Raw genomic sequence first — 20,073 nt, 5'->3', positions numbered from 1 at the left:
CTGGAAACCCTGATCCTTCTGCACCAGAGCACCCTGAAGTCTCTTCCCATTTAGATAATAAGTTGCCTTTCCAAATCTAGAGAATTTGGAAAATTAAAACCAATGCATCAACTATCTCAATAGCTACTTCTGTCAAGACATTAGGATGAAGTTCATCCAGACCCAGAGATTTGTCAGCTGGCAGACCCAACAATCTCAATGCCACTTCCCTGGAGATTGTTATTTTCCTGAGTTCTTCCCTCTCTTCCATTTCTTGATTTACAGCTATTCCTGGGATGTTACTTGTGTCCTCTATAGTAAAGACCGTGAAACATACCTGTTCAATTCATCCGCCATTCCATTATCAATTCCCCAGACGCACCTTCTATAGGGCCAACACTCACTTGGTTAACTCTTTTTCTTATGTAAATATCTACAGAAACTCTTACTATATCTTACATCTTTCTAATACTAGCTAGCTTTCTCTCGTACTCTAGTTTCCCCTCCTTATCAAACTTTTTGTCATTCTTTGATGTTCTTTATATTCTTGAAATCTTCTGACCTGCAAATGTGTTTTTTAAGTTTAATATTACCTTTAACTTTTTTTAGTTTACTAAAGGTGAAAGGTCCTCGCCTTGGAACTTTTCTTTCTCATCGGAGTTTGTATTCTGAAATATCCCTTTAAATGTCTGCCACTGATCCTATAATGATCTACCTCTAAAGCACATTTACCAGTTGCTAGCTCTGATTTTATGCCCTCATAATTGCCCTTATTTAGGTTTAAAACACTAGTCCAAATGCATCACACCCACTGGTTCCTCCTTAGTTACTTGCTAGTTACAAAAAACTCCCAATAGATTTATTAAACATGAATTGTGTCTCATAAATCTGCGTTGACTCTGCCTAATCATACTGTGAAGCAGCACTGCAGCATTTGCTATTATTTTCTTGTGCCATTTCAGCAATTACTAGATGCATTGATAGAAAAATACTGTTGATGTTGGAAATCTGAAATAAAAACAGAAAATGCTGGGAAAACTCAGCAGGTCTGGCAGCATCTATGGAGAGAGAACTAATTAATGTTTCGAGTCCAATATGACACTTTAAAGGAATAATCCATGCAGCTATCTTCTCGACTGTATTCTTTTCAATGTACTTTTGTGTATGTAGGATGCATGATGGTGTGTTTGTTACAGGGAGAAGTATGTACTAGAACAGGACATCCGAGAGAAAGAGGAGGCCATCAGGCAGAAAGCTAATGAGGTACAGGTATGTGTGTTGCCTATACAAATCTTAATGTCATCATTGTTTTGGTGTATTTGTGACCGTAGACTAATTAGACATTATCTTTGGCCGAGAGTAGGCCGGCGCGTGCAGTAGCTAGGCATTGCCTGTGGTGTTTCTATCTTTTAGACGTGATTGAAAGCGATTGAAAGAGGTCTCCCTGCTAGGGACAACACAAGAAATGGGGAAACTGAAGTGAGAAGAATAAGAGTTAACAAGAACATTGATATTGGGACATAATGGTGAAGTTTCGACCCCTAAACTAGCACAGAATATGTTTTGATATTTTTTTTAATCCGCCATGGGACTTGGCCGATTTGTTGCCCATCCTTAATTGCCCTTGAGAGGGCAGTTAAGAGTGACCCACTTTGCTGTGGGTATGGAGTCACATGTCGGCCAGACCAGATAATGATGGCAAATTTCTTTCCCTAAAGGACATTAGTGATCCAGATGGGTTTTTACGACAATCGATAATGGTTTCATGGTCATCATTAGACATTTAATTCCAGATTTTTTTATTGAATTCAAATTTCACCTCTGCAGTGGCGGGATTCAAACCCGTGTCCCAGAGCATTACCCTGGGTTTCTGGTTTACTAGTCCAGTGACAATACCACTATGCCACCACCTCCTCTTTGCTGAAGTCCAATGTAGGTTTGGATACTGCCCACATATCTGGGGAGTGTACACTTGTGCTGGAGACAAGTAAACTGTCTGGGTAATTCCCATATCACTTCTAGCCTTCAAAGTCACAGCCATTTTTAGCCTCACTCTGTGCCCTGAACTTGCCCTCTTGTTCTTCAAGAGTTGTAAATACACAATCACGCTTTCTTCCCTACTGTTGAAATCAATCATAGAATCGTAGAATTTACAGTGCAGAAGGAGGCCATTCGGCTCGCCGAGTCTGCAAGGCCCTTGGAAAGAGAATCCTACTTAAGCCCACACCTCCACCCTATCCCCGTAACCCAGTAACCCACCTAATCTTTTTTGAGAATTTAGCATGGCCAATCCACCTAACCTGCACACCTTTGGACTGTGGGAGGAAACCGGAGCACCCGGAGGAAACCCACGCAGATACGGGGAGAACGTGCAGACTTCACTCAGGCAGTGACCCAAGCCAGAAATTGAACTTGGGATCCTGGCGCTGTGAAGCAACTGTGCTAAACACTCTGCTACCGTGTCGCCCTATATTCAATGCATTCATGACAACCACCTTGTTTTTATACTGTATACCTCTATTTATAAATCCCATATGCCTTATTATGCTGTGTAGTTGGAAATCTTTACTTAGTTTGTGGCAGCTTGTGATGTGTGAGAAGTCCCAAGAACCAGGAAACCATCTGAGATCAGCCAAAGAGGGTAAATCAAGAGGAGGGAAAGGGGAAACTATTCTCTCCATCTCTCCCCCCACCTTCCCCCTCTGATTTTTAGGTTCAATGACTCCTCTGCCTGCCTGACCAGTTGTTCCCGGCTTAAGTGAAATGGGAATGCATCCAGAATGAAATGCCCCTATCCCTGTGACAGATAGAGCCGGGCAAGAATTCAATCCCAGACAGCTTTCCTTTCAGTTTGAATGCTGGATTAAGAGCTGTTGTTTTTCTCACTAGATGATGCCTCAAGTGCAAACTTTCTCCCCATGTTTTAAGTTATAAACAGACTTTGTACATTTAGAAAAATATCATTTTATACCAAAAAGTACAAAAACAGTTAATTAAAATAATCTAGTCAACAAGCAACACCCCACCCCTAAACCTACCTCTAACAACTAGCAGTGACCAATTCCTTGAAAGACAATATAAGTGGTTGCCATGTTTGGTAGAACCCTTCAGTTGGCCTTCTCTGTGCTGCTGGCATGCCTTGGTGTGCTTTCAAAACCAGCGATTTAGCACGCCAGGCTGGTATAATTCAATTTACAGAGACGGGGCCCAATCCCGAGCCATCTGGACTCCCAAATACCAAAAAAAGCTATTTCCAGCCAGGCTTAAGGGTATCCCCCACCCCTCCTCAAAGTGTTGCCAAAAAAATACTCACCCTTCCCTTAGCTTAGTTTGTATCCAGAGACAAAGCCAAAATTCCTCAAAATACTCATTATGTCCTCATAACTGTCCCTGGGTCCCTCACCTATAGCAGAAGGTCATCCGCATACAAAGACATCCTGTGTTCCATCTACCCCTAACTATCCTTTTCCATTTGTTTGAGGCCCTGAGGGCAATAGCCAGTGGCTCAATTGCCAAAGCAAACAAAAGGGGAGACATAGTCCCCATAAGCAGTTGAAAAGACACCAAACCCATGGTGTTGATACGGACACTGGCAGAAGGAACCTCCTACAAGAAACGCACCCACGAGACACACCCAGGGCCCAACCCAAACCACTCCAAAACCACAAACCGGTACCTCCACTCAAACCTATTGAACGTATTTTCCTCATCCAACGAGATCAATATCTCGGGTTCCTGCCCAAACCACCAGGGTTAAGCAGTCACCTCACATTGGATGACAACTTTTGGCCCTTTACAAATCTTGTCTCCCTAACTTCCTCCGCGAGACAGGATTCCAACCTCAACGGCAGGATTTTGACATCTTGACCAAAAGCTTTGCGACTCCATTAAGCAATGAAATTGGGCGATATGACCCGCCTTCTGTGAGATCCTTATCCTTTTTCAGGAGAAGAGAAATTGATGCCTGCCCCAAGCGTCTCAGGGAGTGACCCCTGTGCCAGAGAGTCATCAAACATCCCCATCAAACTTCTTGTTGAATTCCACTGAGAAGCCATCCGGCATCTTTCCTAATGCTGTTCGGATCTCCTCCAAACCCAGCGTTGCCTCCAGTTCTTCCTGCAATTCCTCCCTCACCCTGGGGAACTCCAGATCCTCTTAAACACTCTGCCATTTCCAGCTCATCCTCTGGTGTCTCAGGCCTATTTAGCCTCTCATAAAAGGCTCGAAATGCCCCATTCACCTTGTCTGGGATGGCAACCAGCCTAGCTTTTGAATCCCTAACCTGAATGATCCCCCTAGCAGCCTCCTGCCGCCTTAGCTGGTGAACCAACAGATGGATAGCTTTTTCCGCATACTCATACACCACCCCACTCAAATGCCTCAGTTGGTGCACTGCCACATCCATAGACAGCAGGTCAAACTGCATTTGCAGCTTTTTCCTGCGTGCCAATAGTTCAGGAGTTGGGTCACTTGCATACCCACGGTCCGCTCCCAGTATCTCATCAGCTAACTTCTGCCATTCCTTGGCGTCGCTGCCCATGTCTTTTACAATATGATCTCCCCTCTAATATCTGCCCTCAGCGCCTTCCACAAAGTAGAGGGCGAGACCATCCCATTCTCATTGAACTCCACATATTCCCTGAAGGCTCCTGAGACCTCCCCCCCCCCCCCCCCCCCCCCGGGTTGCTGTTGCTGCTGCCGACCTTCCTCTAACGCTCCGCGGGATGGCCTCGGAACGGTTGCCTAGGAACATTAGCAAGATTCTTCGCCGGGCTACTAGGGACGCAAAGGCCAGAATGCCGGCCTCTTTCGCCTCCTGAACTCCCGGCTCGCCCACTACTCCAAATAGTGCTAGCTCCCAGCTTGGCTTGACCCGGGCTTTCACCACCTTAGATACTGTTCCCGCCACTCCCCTCCAGAACCCCTCCAGTGCCGGACATGACCAAAACATATGGACATGGTTCGCCGTACTTCCTGAGCACCTCCCACATCTGTCCTCCACCCCAAAGAACCTGCTCAGCCTCGCCACCGTCATATGCTCTCTGTGAACTACCTTAAACTGTATCAGGCTAAGCCTGGCACAGGAGGAAGAGGAATTAACCCTACTTAGGGCATAAGTCCATAGCCTCTCCTCAATCTCCTCCCCCAACTCCTCCTCCCATTTACCCTTCAGCTCCTCTACCAAAGCCTCCCCCTCTTTCATCTCCTGGTATATCGCCGACACCTTGCCCTCCCCGACCCATACGGCCGAAATCACCCTATCTTGAATCCCCTGTGCCGGGATTAGCGGAAATTCCCTCACCTGCCGCCTCACAAACGCCCTCACTTGCATGTACCTGAAGGCATTTCCTGGGGGTAGCCCAAACTTCTCCTCCAGCGCCCCTAAGCTCGCAAACGTCCCATTAATGAACAGGTCCCCCATTCGTCTAATCCCTACCCGATGCCAGCTCTGAAATCCCCAGTCCATCCTTCCTGGGACAAACCGATGGTTGTCTCTAATCGGGAACCACACCGAGGCTCCCGTCGCACCCCTATGCCGTCTCCACTGCCCCCAGATCCTTAGCGTTGCCGCCACCACCGGGCTCGTGGTATACCTTGTCGGCGAGAGCGGCAGCGGTGCCGTCACCAGCGCCCCCAGGCTTGTTCCTTTGCAGGACGCCATCTCCAACCTCTTCCACGCCGCCCCCTCTCCCTCCATCACCCACTTACGGATCATTGCCACGTTGGCTGCCCAATAGTAACCATCCAAATTCGGCAACGCCAACCCTCCTCTGTCTCTGCTATGCTCCAAGAACCCCCTCCTTACCCGCGAGGTCTTGCTCGCCCACACAAATACCTGTAATGCTCCTGCTTACCCTTTTAAAAAAGGCCTTAGTGATCACAATTGGGAGGCATTGGAATACAAAAAGAAATCTCGGGAGGACCACCATTTTAACCGACTGTACCCTACCCGCCAGCGAGAGTGGCAACATGTCCCACCTTTTAAAATCCTCCTCCATCTGTTCCACCAACCGCGACAAATTAAGTTTGTGCAGTGCCCCCAGCTCCTAGCTACCTGAATCCCCAAGTATCGAAAGCTCCTTTCCGCCCTCCTCAACGGTAGGTCGTCTATCCCTCTTCCCTGGTCCCCCGGATGGATCACAAAGAGCTCACTCTTTCCCACATTGAGCTTGTCGCCCGAAAAGTCTCCAAACTCCCGTAGGATCTGCATAACCTCAACCATCCCCTCCACTGGATCCGTCACATACAGCAACAGGTCGTCTGCGTACAGTGACACTCGATGTTCCTCTCCCCCTCGAACCACCCCCTTCCATTTCCCCGACTCCCTTAGCGCCATGGCCAAAGGTTCAATTGCCAATGCAAACAGCAGAGGGGACAGAGGGCACCCCTGCCTCGTCCCTCGATACAGCCGGAAATACTCCGACCTCCGCCGGTTCGTGACCACACTCGCCACCGGGGCTTTATACAGGAGCTTAACCCAACTGATAAACCCTACCCCGAACCCTCCAGTGTGCTTTCAACCATCACATACCAACCCCCTGATCAGCCAAGTCCCCGCTTGGAAGTGGACCCTTTTATTGGATTAACACCCCCCCCCCCCGAAAAAGTCAAGGTGGTGTGGATCCCTTGCATACTGTCCTTGTCCTTCTAGATGGTAGCAGTCGTGGATTAGGATGATGAGCCTTGGTAAGTTCCTGCAGTGCATCATGTAGATGGTACACACTGCTGCCATTGCACGTTGACGGTGGAGACAGTGAATGTTAAAAGTGGTGAATTGGGTGACAGTCAAATTTTGTCCTGGATGGTGCTGAGCTTATCGAGTGTTTTTGAAGCTGCACTCATCCAGGCAAGTAGAGAGTATTCCTCTACTTGATGATGGAGATATTTGTGGAACCTCCTCCATTGAGTTTAATTGGATGACTGGATGTGTCAGGAGTGCAGAGCTTAGATCTGATCTGTTGGTAGTGGGATCAGTTAGCCTTCTCTATCACTTGCTGTTGTCGCTGTTTGGCAAGGAGGTAGTCCTGTGTTGTAGCTTCGCCATGTTGACACCTCATTTTTCGGTATGCCTGGTGCTGCTGCTGGCATGCCGTCCTGCACTCTTCATTGAACCAGGGTTGATCCCCTGACTTGGTGGTAATGGTAGAGGAGGGATATGCCGGACCAAGAGGTTACAGATTTTGTTTGAGTCTTCTGCTGATGGCCCACAGTGCCTCTTAGTTGCCTGGCCTTGATCTGTTAGATATCTATCACATTTAGCTCAGTGGTAGTGCCACACACCACAATGGAGGATAGCCTGATTGTGAAGGTTGGACTTATCTCCAGAAGGACTGTGTGGTTGATAGATACATCTGCAACAGGTTGGTGAGGACGACGTCAAGTATATTTTTCCCTCTTGTTGGTTCCCTCACAACCAGCTGCAGACCCAGCCTAGCAACTGTGTCGTCCTCAGTAGTCGTACTATCGGGTCACTCTTGGTGTTAGATATTGAAGTCCCCCATCCAGAGTACATTCTGTGCACTTGCCACACTCGGTGCTTCCTGTAAGTGGTGTTCAGCATTGAGGAGTACTGATTCATCAGCAGAGGGGGGTTAATACATGCTAATCAGCAGGAGGTTTCCTTGACCATACTTGACCAGGTGTCATAAGAATTCATGAAGTCCAGAGTTGATGTTAAGGACTCCCAGCGCCCTCCCTCCTTCCCTCCCTCCCGTGCCACACCTTTGTTGGGTATGTCCTGTCCCACCGACAGGGCAGGACATATCCAGGGAAGGTGATGGTGGTGTCTGGGACATTATCTGTAAGGTATGATTCTGTGAGCCGAACTATGTCAGGCTGTTGTTTGACTAGTTAATGAGGCAGCTCTCCCAATTTTGGCACAAGACTCCAGATGTTCGTAAGGACCTGTGCAGGGCCGATGGGCCGAGTTAACTGTTGTCATTTCTGATGCGTAGGTCGATGCTGGCTGGTGTGTCTGGTTTCATTTCTTATTGACTTCCTAGTGGTTTGATAGAACTGAGTGGCTTCCTAGGCCATTATTTGGCATTTCAGAGTCAACCACATTGCTGTGGATCTGAAGTCACATGTAGGCCAGACCAGGTAAGGCAGATTTCCTTCCCGAAAGAAGATGAGGTTTAATGAAAATGGTTTAATTAGACCAGATTTTTATTGAGTGAATTGAAATCCCACCATCTGCAGTGGGATCTGAATCCAGGTCCCAAAGTCCCAAAGTGTTCTGGGTCTCTGGGTTACTAATCCAGTGACAATACCTGTGCCATTGCCTCCCCCTTGGAGTTGAGAGTAAATGCTGGTCAGACATCGGGGCCTCCTTCCTCTTGGGATAATGCCATGAGGTATTTCAAATTTAGTTACACTGGCAGGTGTGTCCATGATTTCACATCTTGTTTGAAAGACAGCAGAATTCAATACTCCCTCAGTCCTGAAGCATTCGTTTGGATTTCATGCTAAAGTTTGTAATGCTGCTTGCATTCAGAACCTCCTGACACAAATGTGCTATCGACCATGTCAAGCTGGCTACAAATTCTGTCATTTTCTTTACAGGCAAGCAAAATTATAATGGTATATCTAATAATCTGAGATTGTCCAAATGTGGCCCCCATCCCCTGAGCTCATGTTTCCTAGGACTATAGTTCTTTTCTCCTTAGATTGAGTTTTGCAGGTGGATATAAACGATCTCATGGCAGTAAAAGGAAAGCAGACAGTTTCCCTGGTGCCGTGGCCAGTATCAACATAGCTAGAAACAGATCATCTCGTCAGTTAGCTTTAAACCTGACTTCTAGTCAGAGTTCAGCTGAAGCAGGGTTTATTTTTTAAATTGATGGTAGACTGATAGAAAGCTGGAAAGAACAGAGAGGGTGGTCTGCATGCAGAAGCTTGAAGCACCAGATGTGTTATTGGATTCAGTTATGTGCTCAAAGCGTGAAATGTGCAGATCATCCACTCGTACCCTGGGAATCATTTTATTGATCGTTGCACCGCAGGGATATATGAGTGGGTGTTGACAGAGAGAAATAAATCTTAACTTGAAATTCCACATCTTGAAGACATGCTCCTCGGGCTGAGAAGCCTTGGCCGGCATTACAGCTTCACTCCAAATCTGTTTCAAGTGGGGAATAAGGTAATGCACATAACCAGTAGAAATGACATGTATTCACTCGTGAAGTATATGGTGTGTTTTCTTGTAATGGGCAAGGCCAGTGATTTTAAATCACTCACTTGAATAAAGCCACTGAGACCTTCTGGAATATTCCATTAATTGCTCGGTATGAATCAACAATGGAACGCATGATTCACATTTCTAAAGCAGTTTTTAAAGTTTGGGGTAGTGTTCGATTGTGGGAGATGATTGCCAAAGGTTAATTCTCTGGGTGTTGCCTTATTCACAGGAGCTACAGAATGACCTGGACAGAGAAAACAATAACCTGCAGGAACTGGAGTCCCAGAAGCAAGCTGCTCAGGACAGGCTGGATGAAATGGACCAGCAGAAGGCCAAGCTTGAGGACATGCTCAGTGACATCCGGCAGAAGTGTCAGGAGGAGAACCAGACGGTAAGAACAGGGGTAACCTGGGACCAGAAAACTATAAACAACTGAAGTGGGGGAGATTTTTAATACCAGGTTCTTTCACAACAACTGTGCTGTCACATTAAGTTCTGAAGCGGTGTACAATCAAATAGAGCACTGGCCTGAACTATCTAGGAGCCCTTTTGGACATTCCAGTTCTCTTGTATTTGTGTGACAACAGTGAACCTTCTAACACTCATACATGTACGCCATCTCTGAAATTCTTTTAAAGGGTGGCTGAATAGTTGCATCGTGTGGTGCACCTTTCACTTTGGGATCTGTACTCAAATAGTTTGTAAGCATTGTTTGCAAGCTGGGAGATTTTATGTCTTTTCTTCTTTCTACAACTAAGGGACAAGGTCTATAATAACACCCAAAGCTGGTGAACAATAATGGATCCTTTATATCGGCAAGCGGTGATCAGGTGATAATTTTGAGTATTCTGTAGGAAGGAAAATAGGACAAAAGTCAGAAGGGTTGTACAGAAGTAAATTGTGTCACTGATTCTGTTTCTAAATTTATAACTATTATTGATTTTCTGAAACATCAGAAGCATTTTCTTAAAATTTAATTCAATGGATTGAGTTTGGAACCCTGAGAACTAATGAATTTACTGCAAGAATCAGTACAATAGGATTTGATTTGGGCACAGTGAAGGTGCATGGAAGAGAAAGGACATGTAGGATCAGGTATTTGCAGATTAAGAGGAATAAGAGAGGACCGATCAAACCTCAGGAAGGAAAAAAAATAAACAGACGCAAAAAGTGAGAGAATGATTGTGCATCGGTTGGGTTGATTCGATCAAACCTTCATGGTGCAAAACTTCTCTTGTTCAGCACTGGGGTGTCAATAATATCTTCAGTTGGAGTGGCGACAAGGATGTATTATGGCTGTAATAGAATCATAGAATTTACAGTGCAGAAGGAGACCATTCGGCCCATCGAATCTGCACCAACCCTTGGAAAGAACACCTCACTTAAGCCCACACCGCCACTCCATCCCCGTAACCCCACCTAAACCTTTTTTTAGGACACTAAGGGCAATTTAGCATGGCCAATCCACCTAACCTGCACATCTTTGGACTGTGGGAGGAAACCGGAGCACCCGGAGGAAACCCACGCAAACATGGGGAGAACATGCAGACTCTACACAGACAGTGACCCAAGCCGGGAATCGAACCTGGGACCCTGGAGCTGTGAAGCAACTGTGCTACCGTGCTGCCCTAATACATGTGATGATTTAGAAAATCAGTAGTTGATTTATTTTTCTGAACAGAATAGATGGTTGGGAATTTGCTGAATGGATCGGTCTTTATTATAGTCACTTGACCCCTTGCAACTTTGAATTTATGATACTTTTGAATGTTGCTTTGTCTTCAATGCAAGGTTTTCCCTGTTGTCAGCACCTCCCTATATGATTTGCCACGTTCAATTTTTTTTTAGTTTGAACATTATTATTGTTAATTAAAAGTGTGATAAACTTAGTAAAGGTTTTTTCCCCCACATAAAATCCTTGTGATTGAGTTAATACATCTAAAGCTCTAGATGTGTAAAACTCTTTTTACTGTTGTGCGATGTAGAGTGGCTTAGCAAATGTAACTCTGTGGATAAAGGGGTAATGTAAGATACAAATTTGAATGACATAGATTGGAAATAAGGCTGAAGGTGGTGCTGCCCCACAAAGCCCAGTTGGTGAGTACACACTCTTGTGTGGAAAACTGAGTTATGAAGACGAGGAGCTTTGTAGGCTCAGTTCCCAATCTGTGCTCAGTTTACTCATCTCAGTACAGGATTTGCTGCCCTACAATAGATTGAAAATACCTTCGGACTAAAATGGGGAAAAGTCAATGAAGGTCCTGCTCCCAATCACTTTGCAGGACCTGCTGCTTGACATGTGTGAATCTGCATACTTTGGGGGAGGACAGGATCAGGTTCAGTTTACCCTTCCCCATCCCTCCCCCAGTCTCTGTCAATTTGGTCATCAGCCCAGGTTGTCCAGGTACATTATTGAAGAATAGCAACTTGAATGAGATTCTGTTGGAAACGAATGACTGGAAGTGTATTCTGACACAAGTAAAATGGTTGAACACAGAAAAGATAGCAGCAGGAGTAGGCCATTTGGCCCCTTGAGCCTGTTCTGCCATTCAATTAGATCATGGCTGATCTATCTTAATGCCGTTTTCCTGCACTATACCCATCCACATGATGTCTTTATTATTTAGGAATTTGTCTTGAACATAATTAATGACTGAACCTCTACAGCTCATAGAAAATTCCAAAGATTTACCACCCTCTCATTGAAGAAATTCCTTCTCATTTCTTATTCTGAGACAGTGTCCCCGGTTCGAAACTCCTCCACTAGGGGAACATCCTTCCTGCAACTACCCTGTCAAGCCCTGTAAGAATTTTGTATGTTTCAATGAGATCACCTCTTATTCTTCTAAACCCCAGAGAATATAGGCCCAGATCCCTAATTCTCTCCTGGTAGGGCAATCAATCCCACCATCCCAGGAATCAGCCTGCTTAACTTCTATGGCAAGTCTAATCTTCATTGGATAAGGAGACCAAAAGTTTTAATAATCTTTATTAGTGTCACAAGTAGGCTTACATTAACACTGCAATGAAGTTACTGGGAAAATCCCCTAGTCGCCACACAAAGGCGCTTGTTCGGGAACACTGAGGAAGAATTCAGAATGTCCAATTCACCTAACAAGCACATGTTCCACATCACCTCAAAATAACCCTTTAAAGCTATTGATGGGGATTCTATCGCGAGGGCAAAGAACAGTGGGGAAAGATGACACCCTTGACGGGTTCCCCTGGATAAGGGGAAGCACACAAAGTGTAGAGAGTTAATGTGTGCACTTGTGGTAGGGGATGTGTAAAGAAGGACAGCCTTGAACAGCTTTGTCCATGAAGTGAGTTTTGGACCAACCCAAAATTGCAAACAGATAATCCCACTTCAGCCCATCAAAAGAGAGACAACAACTTCAGGGACAATCGAGGCAGTTGGGGAAAGTATAATATCAAGAAGACAACGTACATTTGAGGATGATTGGCTTCCCTTTACAAAGCTAGTTTGGTCATCAGATATTATATCAGGGAGACATGGTTCCTAGCGTCACATTGGTACCTTAGCTGACAGCTTTATGTCTGTGTTTAAAAGAGAGATAGGCACCTCTTCCTCAGGGTCCCTGTCTTTTTTCAGTATAAGCTCAATGGAAGCTCGAGTCAATATAGAGGAAAGAGAACCATAAGATAATGAGTCGTTAAACATTTCTAGCAATCAGGGCACAAGTTGAGCGGAGAACCTCAATAGGGAAGCCGCCAGGGCCTGGGGCCTTACCACTTTGCATCAAATTAATGCAGTTTGTTATCTCATCCAGGCACAAAGAGCATCTAAGTCACTGCTCCAGTCCACATCTACAGATGGATGTCCAAATTATTTAAGAAGTCAGCCATTGCCATGCTCTCTGATGGGAGATCAGATTTCCAGGTTACGATTAAAGGAAGTGAAGGTCAAATTAATATCAGAGGGGTCAGTATAAGAATATGGGAGGTTTCATAGACCTGGGAGATAAACTAAGGAAGCAGACAGGCACCTGAACCTGTGCACTAGTAGGTAGCCAACTTTGTAACATGTGCACAGCTTAATTTGTGGTTAGTAAGTCAAATTGAGTCTGGGGCTCTAGCCTGCCTGCTTTTAACTGAGAGGGGGAGGGGCACGGAATATTGATGGTCTATTTCTAAAATTGAATCCACTAATTCTTGTTTTAATTTATTTGTTTGATAATATTTATGCATTGTAAGAAATTATGTTTCCCCCAGACAACCATCTTGAGGGTCTCCCATACTGATGGGGTGGTGGAATCAGATTTGTTTGTTTTAATAAAAACATCTATACCAATGGATATAGATTTACAGAAATCCTTGACAGTGTTGTATCTGTCCAATTCAGATAATTTCAACTAGCTTATTTACTCAAAGATTTTACCTAGGTGTCTTTCAATAGTGAGGAGAACAAAGGACAAACAAAAGTACAAGTTCAACAACCTTTATTAAACACCTGGTTAACCCATAAATTAACCCAAATATATATACCCAAGATTTGGTTATACTACCCGCAAAGATAGCCTAGTTGAAGGGTGGGTGCGATTCCTGAGTCCCTCTACTCCGTCCTCACAAAGGTGGGTCTTGCTGGCAGCTTCTTTCTTCCGTCCGGTCAGTTCTTCGAATGATCAAGGTTACCTCCCATGTTAAATCTTCGCTCTCAATGTGCCCCGAGTGTCTATTTTTAACCCCTTTTCCTTCATGCTCGTTTGCCACTTTCCCAGACCTGCTGCCAATGAGGCCTCGGGAGGGGGTCCCAGCACCGGTAGATGACCTGTTGACAGGACAACTGGGCCCGCCCCAGGCGTCCTTTTTCAATAGTGTGGCCTGCACGTACCCGTAGTCAAATAAGGTAATGGCTCAGTCTCGGCTGCGGACAATAGACCGGTGCATATGGACGATTGACAGGACAGGTCCAGACATGCCCAGGCAGCCTGTCCGAGTTCCGTATATTCAAAATTGGCCAAGTCCAAATTCCCAGCAAGCAATTTTCTGGAGCTGACTGTAGTTTAAAGTGTCCAATTCTTTAATGTATGATATCCAATTTTATTCGGGCTCAAAATTAGGCTCGCTAGGTCACCACAATAGGTAGTAGGGTTGTGTCAAATCTCCATGGAGGCTGACCATTAGCTTTGGACGCAAGAGCCAGGTGAAGGGAGTGGTGCGTGTGGCCTGATATAACTATGGCAGACTACTCAGCAGTTTTAACTGTGGAGTGAAGAGCTCTGTCCAAATAACATCGATACGTGAGTATGCGTGGTGGACATGAGAGGAATAGGAAAAATCCCTTGAGTGGGTGGAGGAAATCCTTCATGAGGACCCTTGTGTGGTAGTATGCATTACGGGTCATGTGGGACTGTGAAGCCATGATGTCATTGGCTGACAGATCCCGGGTCCTGGTTGGACGTTGACCTCTAGCTCCGCCCTGAAGGCGGAGTATAAGTACCTGGAGTCCTCCCCCGCAGGCAGTCTACTACTGAACTGCGGGGGAACAGTCACGCTTTAAAATAAAGCCTCATCGACTTCACTCTTTTCGTCTCTCGGAGTCTTTGTGCGCTACAATTTATTAAGCGTGACTAAAGGACTATGGAGCTCAGGATCATCCCAGAATGCCTGAGGATCAGCCCCCACGCAGTGAACGCGGCAGCAGCTTTCAAGCACTGGCAGACTTGTTTTGAGGCCTACCTCAGAACGGCCACCGGCCGGGTCACAGAAGACCAAAAACTACAGGTCCTGCACTCGAGGTTAAGCACAGAGATTTTCTCTCTCATCGAAGACGCAGAGGATTTCCAGACAGCGTTCGCAGCACTAAAAAGTCTCTATGTCCGCCCAGTAAACCAGATCTACGCTCGCTATCAACTCGCAACGAGACGGCAAAGTCCCGGAGAATCGATAGATGAATTCTACACCGCGCTACTAATTTTGGGACGAGCCTGCCGCTGCCCGTCGGTGAACGCAAATGAACACACGGACATGTTAATGCGCGATGCTTTTGTGGCAGGTATGAACTCCTCCCAAATCCGCCAAAGCCTTCTAGAAAAAGAGTCGCTAGGACTCTCAGAGGCACGGGCCCTAGCAGCCTCCCTAGACGTGGCCGCGCGAAATACCCGCGCCTACGGCCCCGACCGCGCGGCAGCCCATTGGGCTCCGTACGTACCCGTCGCGACAAACCCACCCCCCCCCCCCCCCCCGGACACCCCACAGGCTTGCGCGGTCCAAACGCCAAGACGCACCGGGGGCGCCCGCTGCTATTTCTGCGGCCAGGCGAAACACCCCCGGCAGCGCTGCCCGGCCCGCACAGCGATCTGTAAGAGCTGCGGGAAAAAGGGCCATTTCGCGGCTGTGTGCCGGTCCCGCGAGGTCGCCGCTGTCCCGGGAGAACAGGGAGCCCTGCACGCCGTTTACGCTCCCCAACCCCCCCAGCGCCCCACGTACGACCCGCAGGCGCAGCCACTCTGGGTCCCGACCACCGCTGTCCCGGGAGAACAGGGAGCCCTGCACGCCGCTTACGCTCCCCATGTATGACCCGCCGGTGCTACCACTTTGGGTCCTGACCACCGCTCTCCCCGGAGAAGAGGGAGTTCTGCGCATCTCTAACGCCCCCCCCCCCCCCCCCCCCCCCGCGCCCCACGTATGACCCGCCGGCGCTACCAATTTGGGTCCCGACCACCGCTGTCCCCAGAGAAGAGGGAGCCCCGCGCGTTCCTAACGCTCCCCAGCGCCCCATGTGCGACCCGCAGACCCCGCCATTTTGGGTCCCGGCCACCACGAGGGGAGGAAGGGCGCTGCCATCTTGGACCACCCCAGACCTGTACGACGCATGGGGGCGGCCATTTTGTCCACCCCCGCCGCCATCTTGTGACCCCCCAGCCATGTGCGATGCATGGGGGCAGCCATCTTGTTCACCCCCGACGCCATCTTGGACGGCAACAACGGACCCCAGTGTCGACGGCTCCACGGGGTTCGAAGAAGACGCTCTACTAGTACAACCACGTCTCGCTTCAATGACGCTGGACCAAGCTCGGCCCCGGACACTCCAGACGACGACGACAACGGTGCTGATAAACGGGCACGTGACACCATGCCTAGTCGACTCCGGGAGCACGGAGAGCTTTATCCAACCCGACACGCTAAGACGCTGTTCTTTGACCACCCATCCCAGCGCACAAAAGATTTCCCTAGCTGCAGGATCCCACTCCGTACAGATCAAAGGCTGCTGCATAGTTACCCTAACGGTGCAAGGGAGGGAGTTCAAAAACTACAGGCTCTACGTCCTTCCCCAACTCTGCGCCCCCACATTACTGGGATTAGACTTCCAGTGCAATCTACAGAGCCTGACCTTCAAATTCGGCGGCCTAATACCCCCACTCACTATCTGCGGCCTCGCAACCCTCAAGGTGCAACCCCCATCCTTGTTTGCAAACCTCACCCCGGATTGCAAACCCGTCGCCACTAGGAGCAGACGGTACAGTGCCCAGGACCGGACCTTCATTCGGTCCGAAGTCCAGCGGCTACTAAAGGAAGGCATAATAATCCAGGCCAGCAATAGTCCCTGGAGAGCACAGGTGGTAGTAGTAAAGACAGGGGAGAAGCAAAGGATGGTCATAGACTATAGCCAGACCATCAACAGGTACACACAACTAGACGCGTACCCTCTCCCCCGCATATCCGACATGGTCAATCGGATTGCCCAATATAAGGTCTTCTCCACCGTGGACCTCAAGTCCGCCTACCATCAGCTCCCCATCCGCCCAAGTGACCGCAAGTACACAGCCTTTGAGGCAGACGGGCGATTATACCATTTCCTAAGGGTCCCATTTGGCGTCACAAAGGGGGTCTCATTCTTCCAACGAGAGATGGACCGAATGGTTGATCAACACGGGTTGCGGGCCACGTTCCCGTATCTCGACAATGTAACCATCTGCGGCCACGATCAGCATGACCACGACGCCAACCTCCAAAAATTCCTCCAGACCGCTAAAGCCTTGAACCTCACGTACAACGAGGACAAGTGCGTTTTTAGCACCAACCGGCTAGCCATCCTGGGCTACGTAGTGCGCAATGGGATAATAGGCCCCGACCCCGAACGTATGCGCGCCCTCATGGAATTTCCCCTCCCGCACTGCTCAAAAGCCCTAAAACGCTGCCTGGGGTTCTTTTCATACTACGCCCAGTGGGTCCCCCAGTACGCAGACAAGGCCCGCCCCCTAATACAGACCACGACCTTCCCTCTGTCGACAGAGGCTTGCCAGGCCTTCAGCCGCATCAAAGCGGATATCGCAAAGGCCACGATGCGCGCCATCGACGAGTCTACTACTGAACTGCGGGGGAACAGTCATGCTTAATAAATTGTAGCGCACAAAGACTCCGAGAGACGAAAAGAGTGAAGTCGATGAGGCTTTATTAAGCGTGACTGTTCCCCCGCAGTTCAGTAGTAGACTGCCTGCGGGGGAGGACTCCAGGTACTTATACTCCGCCTTCAGGGCGGAGCTAGAGGTCAACGTCCAACCAGGACCCGGGATCTGTCAGCCAATGACATCATGGCTTCACAGTCCCCGACACCAATTACCCAACCCCCCCCCCCTTCCTGCCACCGCCGCACCCCGCGACCGCCCCCTTCCCAGGGGGATCAGTCCTCCTCCCAGGCCCGACCAGGAATGAAGCCCAAGCTGAAACCGTAAGGCTCCCGGAGACGACAACACCGGAACAAGCACCACCACCACCACCGGGGCCGAGGCGATCGACACGGACGACCAGACCGCCCGACCGACTCGTGGCGTCGATCTAAGAGTACAATATGTGGACTTTTAACGAGAACATTTTGTCTTTTCCTGACGATTACTGTAAATAGTTTGAAACAAAAAAAACCTTGTACATACTGTAATAACTTGCGAAAGTTTTCCTCCCAGGACCAGCCTTGTAAACCCTTACCACCATGCGAAGCATCACCCCGCCGGGTTCATTTTTAACAAGGGGTGAATGTGGAAGTATGCATTAGGGGTCATGTGGGACTGTGAAGCCATGATGTCATTGGCTGATAGATCCCGGGTCCTGGTTGGACGTTGACCTCTAGCTCCGCCCTGAAGGCGGAGTATAAGTACCTGGAGTCCTCCCCCGCAGGCAGTCTACTACTGAACTGCGGGGGAACAGTCACGCTTAATAAAGCCGCGTCGACTTCACTCTTTTCGTCTCTCGGAGCCTTTGTGCGCTACACCTTGTCAGGGTCCACGCAACTCACAGCCCATTTGAGTCCTGAAGATGGAAAGAGCTTTGGAAACAGAGAGGTTGAAAGTCTTTGGACTGGAGCAATCCAGCATTGGATCTACAGTTTTGATCCCCTACAAAAATAAGATTGTGGATGTCTAGATTAGGAAGGGAAGATCGAAGCGATGTAATGAATTTTGTATACTGTTCGCCTAAACTAAACTGAAAAAGTGCACCACTAACTATTGTATAATGTCCACCAAGGCCTTGAGAGGGGAATAACTGTATTCTTTTATTACTCAAAATTGCCGTCCCCCGAGCTCTGCCATTAAAGCTGGAGTGAAACTCTATCCAATTTATGCTTTACATAATCTGGTGTGATCTCTAACATGAAAATGCGTATCTTGAAGGAATGCAACATCAGTGTTAAGACTCTTGTGATGAGAAAACACTTTAGAATGTTTTACTGGGCCATTTAATCCCCGAACTAACAATAACTTAATTGCAGTGTTAATGTAAGCCTACTCATGACACCCAGTAACCCCACCAAAACTCAGGGGCAATTTAACATGACCAATCCATCTAACCTGCACATCTTTGGACTGTGGGAGGAAACCGGACCACAGAGTTGAAACCCACGCAGGCCCTGGGAGAGCATGCAAACTCCACACACACAGTCACCCAAGGCTGGAATTGAACCTGGGTCCCTGGCGCTGTGAGGCAGCTGTGCTAACTGTTGTGCCACCTTGATGTTGTTGAATGCTGCATGCCTCCTTACCAGGTCTGCACTTGTGCTTCGGTGGATCCTGATTGAGTGGCCTTGGGAAGTGACATCGCGGTGCACCTTTGCCCACTGAAATCTTTGTAGCGATGGAATCGGACTATAATGGCTCGCGGGGCCACCAGGGCAAGGTTTCGGCTAAAGGGTACAGTGGGCTCGGTCCAGCTCTAGGGGTTTAGGATATGTACCTTTGCCCACCTCCTTTTTGAATAATTCCATCATAAACTGTGTTGGAGCTCGGCCTTCAGTCCCTTCTGGTATACAAACAGTGCATAGATTTTGTCGCCTTGACCAGTTTTCCAGGTCATCGACTTTGCCCTGCAGTGACTCACTTTTCTTAATCCCCACAGTCAGCCTGGACTCCTGTGTACAGGTCTTGTCGTTGTGGTCCAAAAGGGCTGCTCGATGTCAGTAAGGGTGCTGGCATGAGAATCAACAGATAAACGAATAGTGTCGTGGGAGAACCGAATAGACCAGAAGACCATAAGATACAGGAGCAGAATTAGGCCACTCGGACCATCGGGTCTGCTCCACCATTCAATCATGGCTGATATTTTTCTCATCCCCATTCTCCTGCCTTCGCCTGATAACCCCTGATCCCCTTATTAATCAAGAATCTATCTATCTCTGTCTTAAAGACACTCAGTGAATTGGCCTCCACAGCCTTCTGCGGCAAAGAGTTCCACAGATTCACCACCATCTGGCCGAAGAAATTCCTCCTCACCTCTGTTTTAAAGGATCGTCCTTTTAGTCTGAGATTGTGTCCTCTGGTTCTAGTTTTCCCCACAAGTGGAAACATCCTCTTCACGTCCACTCTACCCAGGCCACGCAGTATCCTATAAGTTTCAATAAGATTCCCCCCCCTCATCCTTCTAAACTCCAATGAGTACAGACCCAAAGTCCTCAACCGTTCCTC

The 20,073-nt window shown here is 48.0% G+C and overlaps 1 protein-coding gene across 5 annotated transcripts in view; it reads left to right on the top strand.

Annotated features, from left to right (window-relative positions):
- eps15l1a (epidermal growth factor receptor pathway substrate 15-like 1a) overlaps positions 1-20,073 on the top strand; it is a 607,694-nt gene that overhangs the window by 249,333 nt on the left and 338,288 nt on the right. For 4 of the 5 annotated variants that reach the window (XM_072482838.1, XM_072482840.1, XM_072482839.1 and 1 more), the window contains 2 exons: positions 1,176-1,248; positions 9,387-9,548. In XM_072482838.1, coding sequence (XP_072338939.1) covers positions 1,176-1,248; positions 9,387-9,548 — 235 coding nt within the window. The remainder of the gene's footprint in view (positions 1-1,175; positions 1,249-9,386; positions 9,549-20,073) is intronic. The other variant, XM_072482837.1, reaches the window with a different exon arrangement.

This window comes from Scyliorhinus torazame, chromosome 18, assembly GCF_047496885.1.
Source record: "Scyliorhinus torazame isolate Kashiwa2021f chromosome 18, sScyTor2.1, whole genome shotgun sequence".
NCBI classification, from domain to species: Eukaryota; Metazoa; Chordata; class Chondrichthyes; order Carcharhiniformes; family Scyliorhinidae; genus Scyliorhinus; species Scyliorhinus torazame.
The sequence above is the reverse complement of the archived record's forward strand: the minus strand, read 5'-3'. Positions and strand labels throughout refer to the sequence as shown.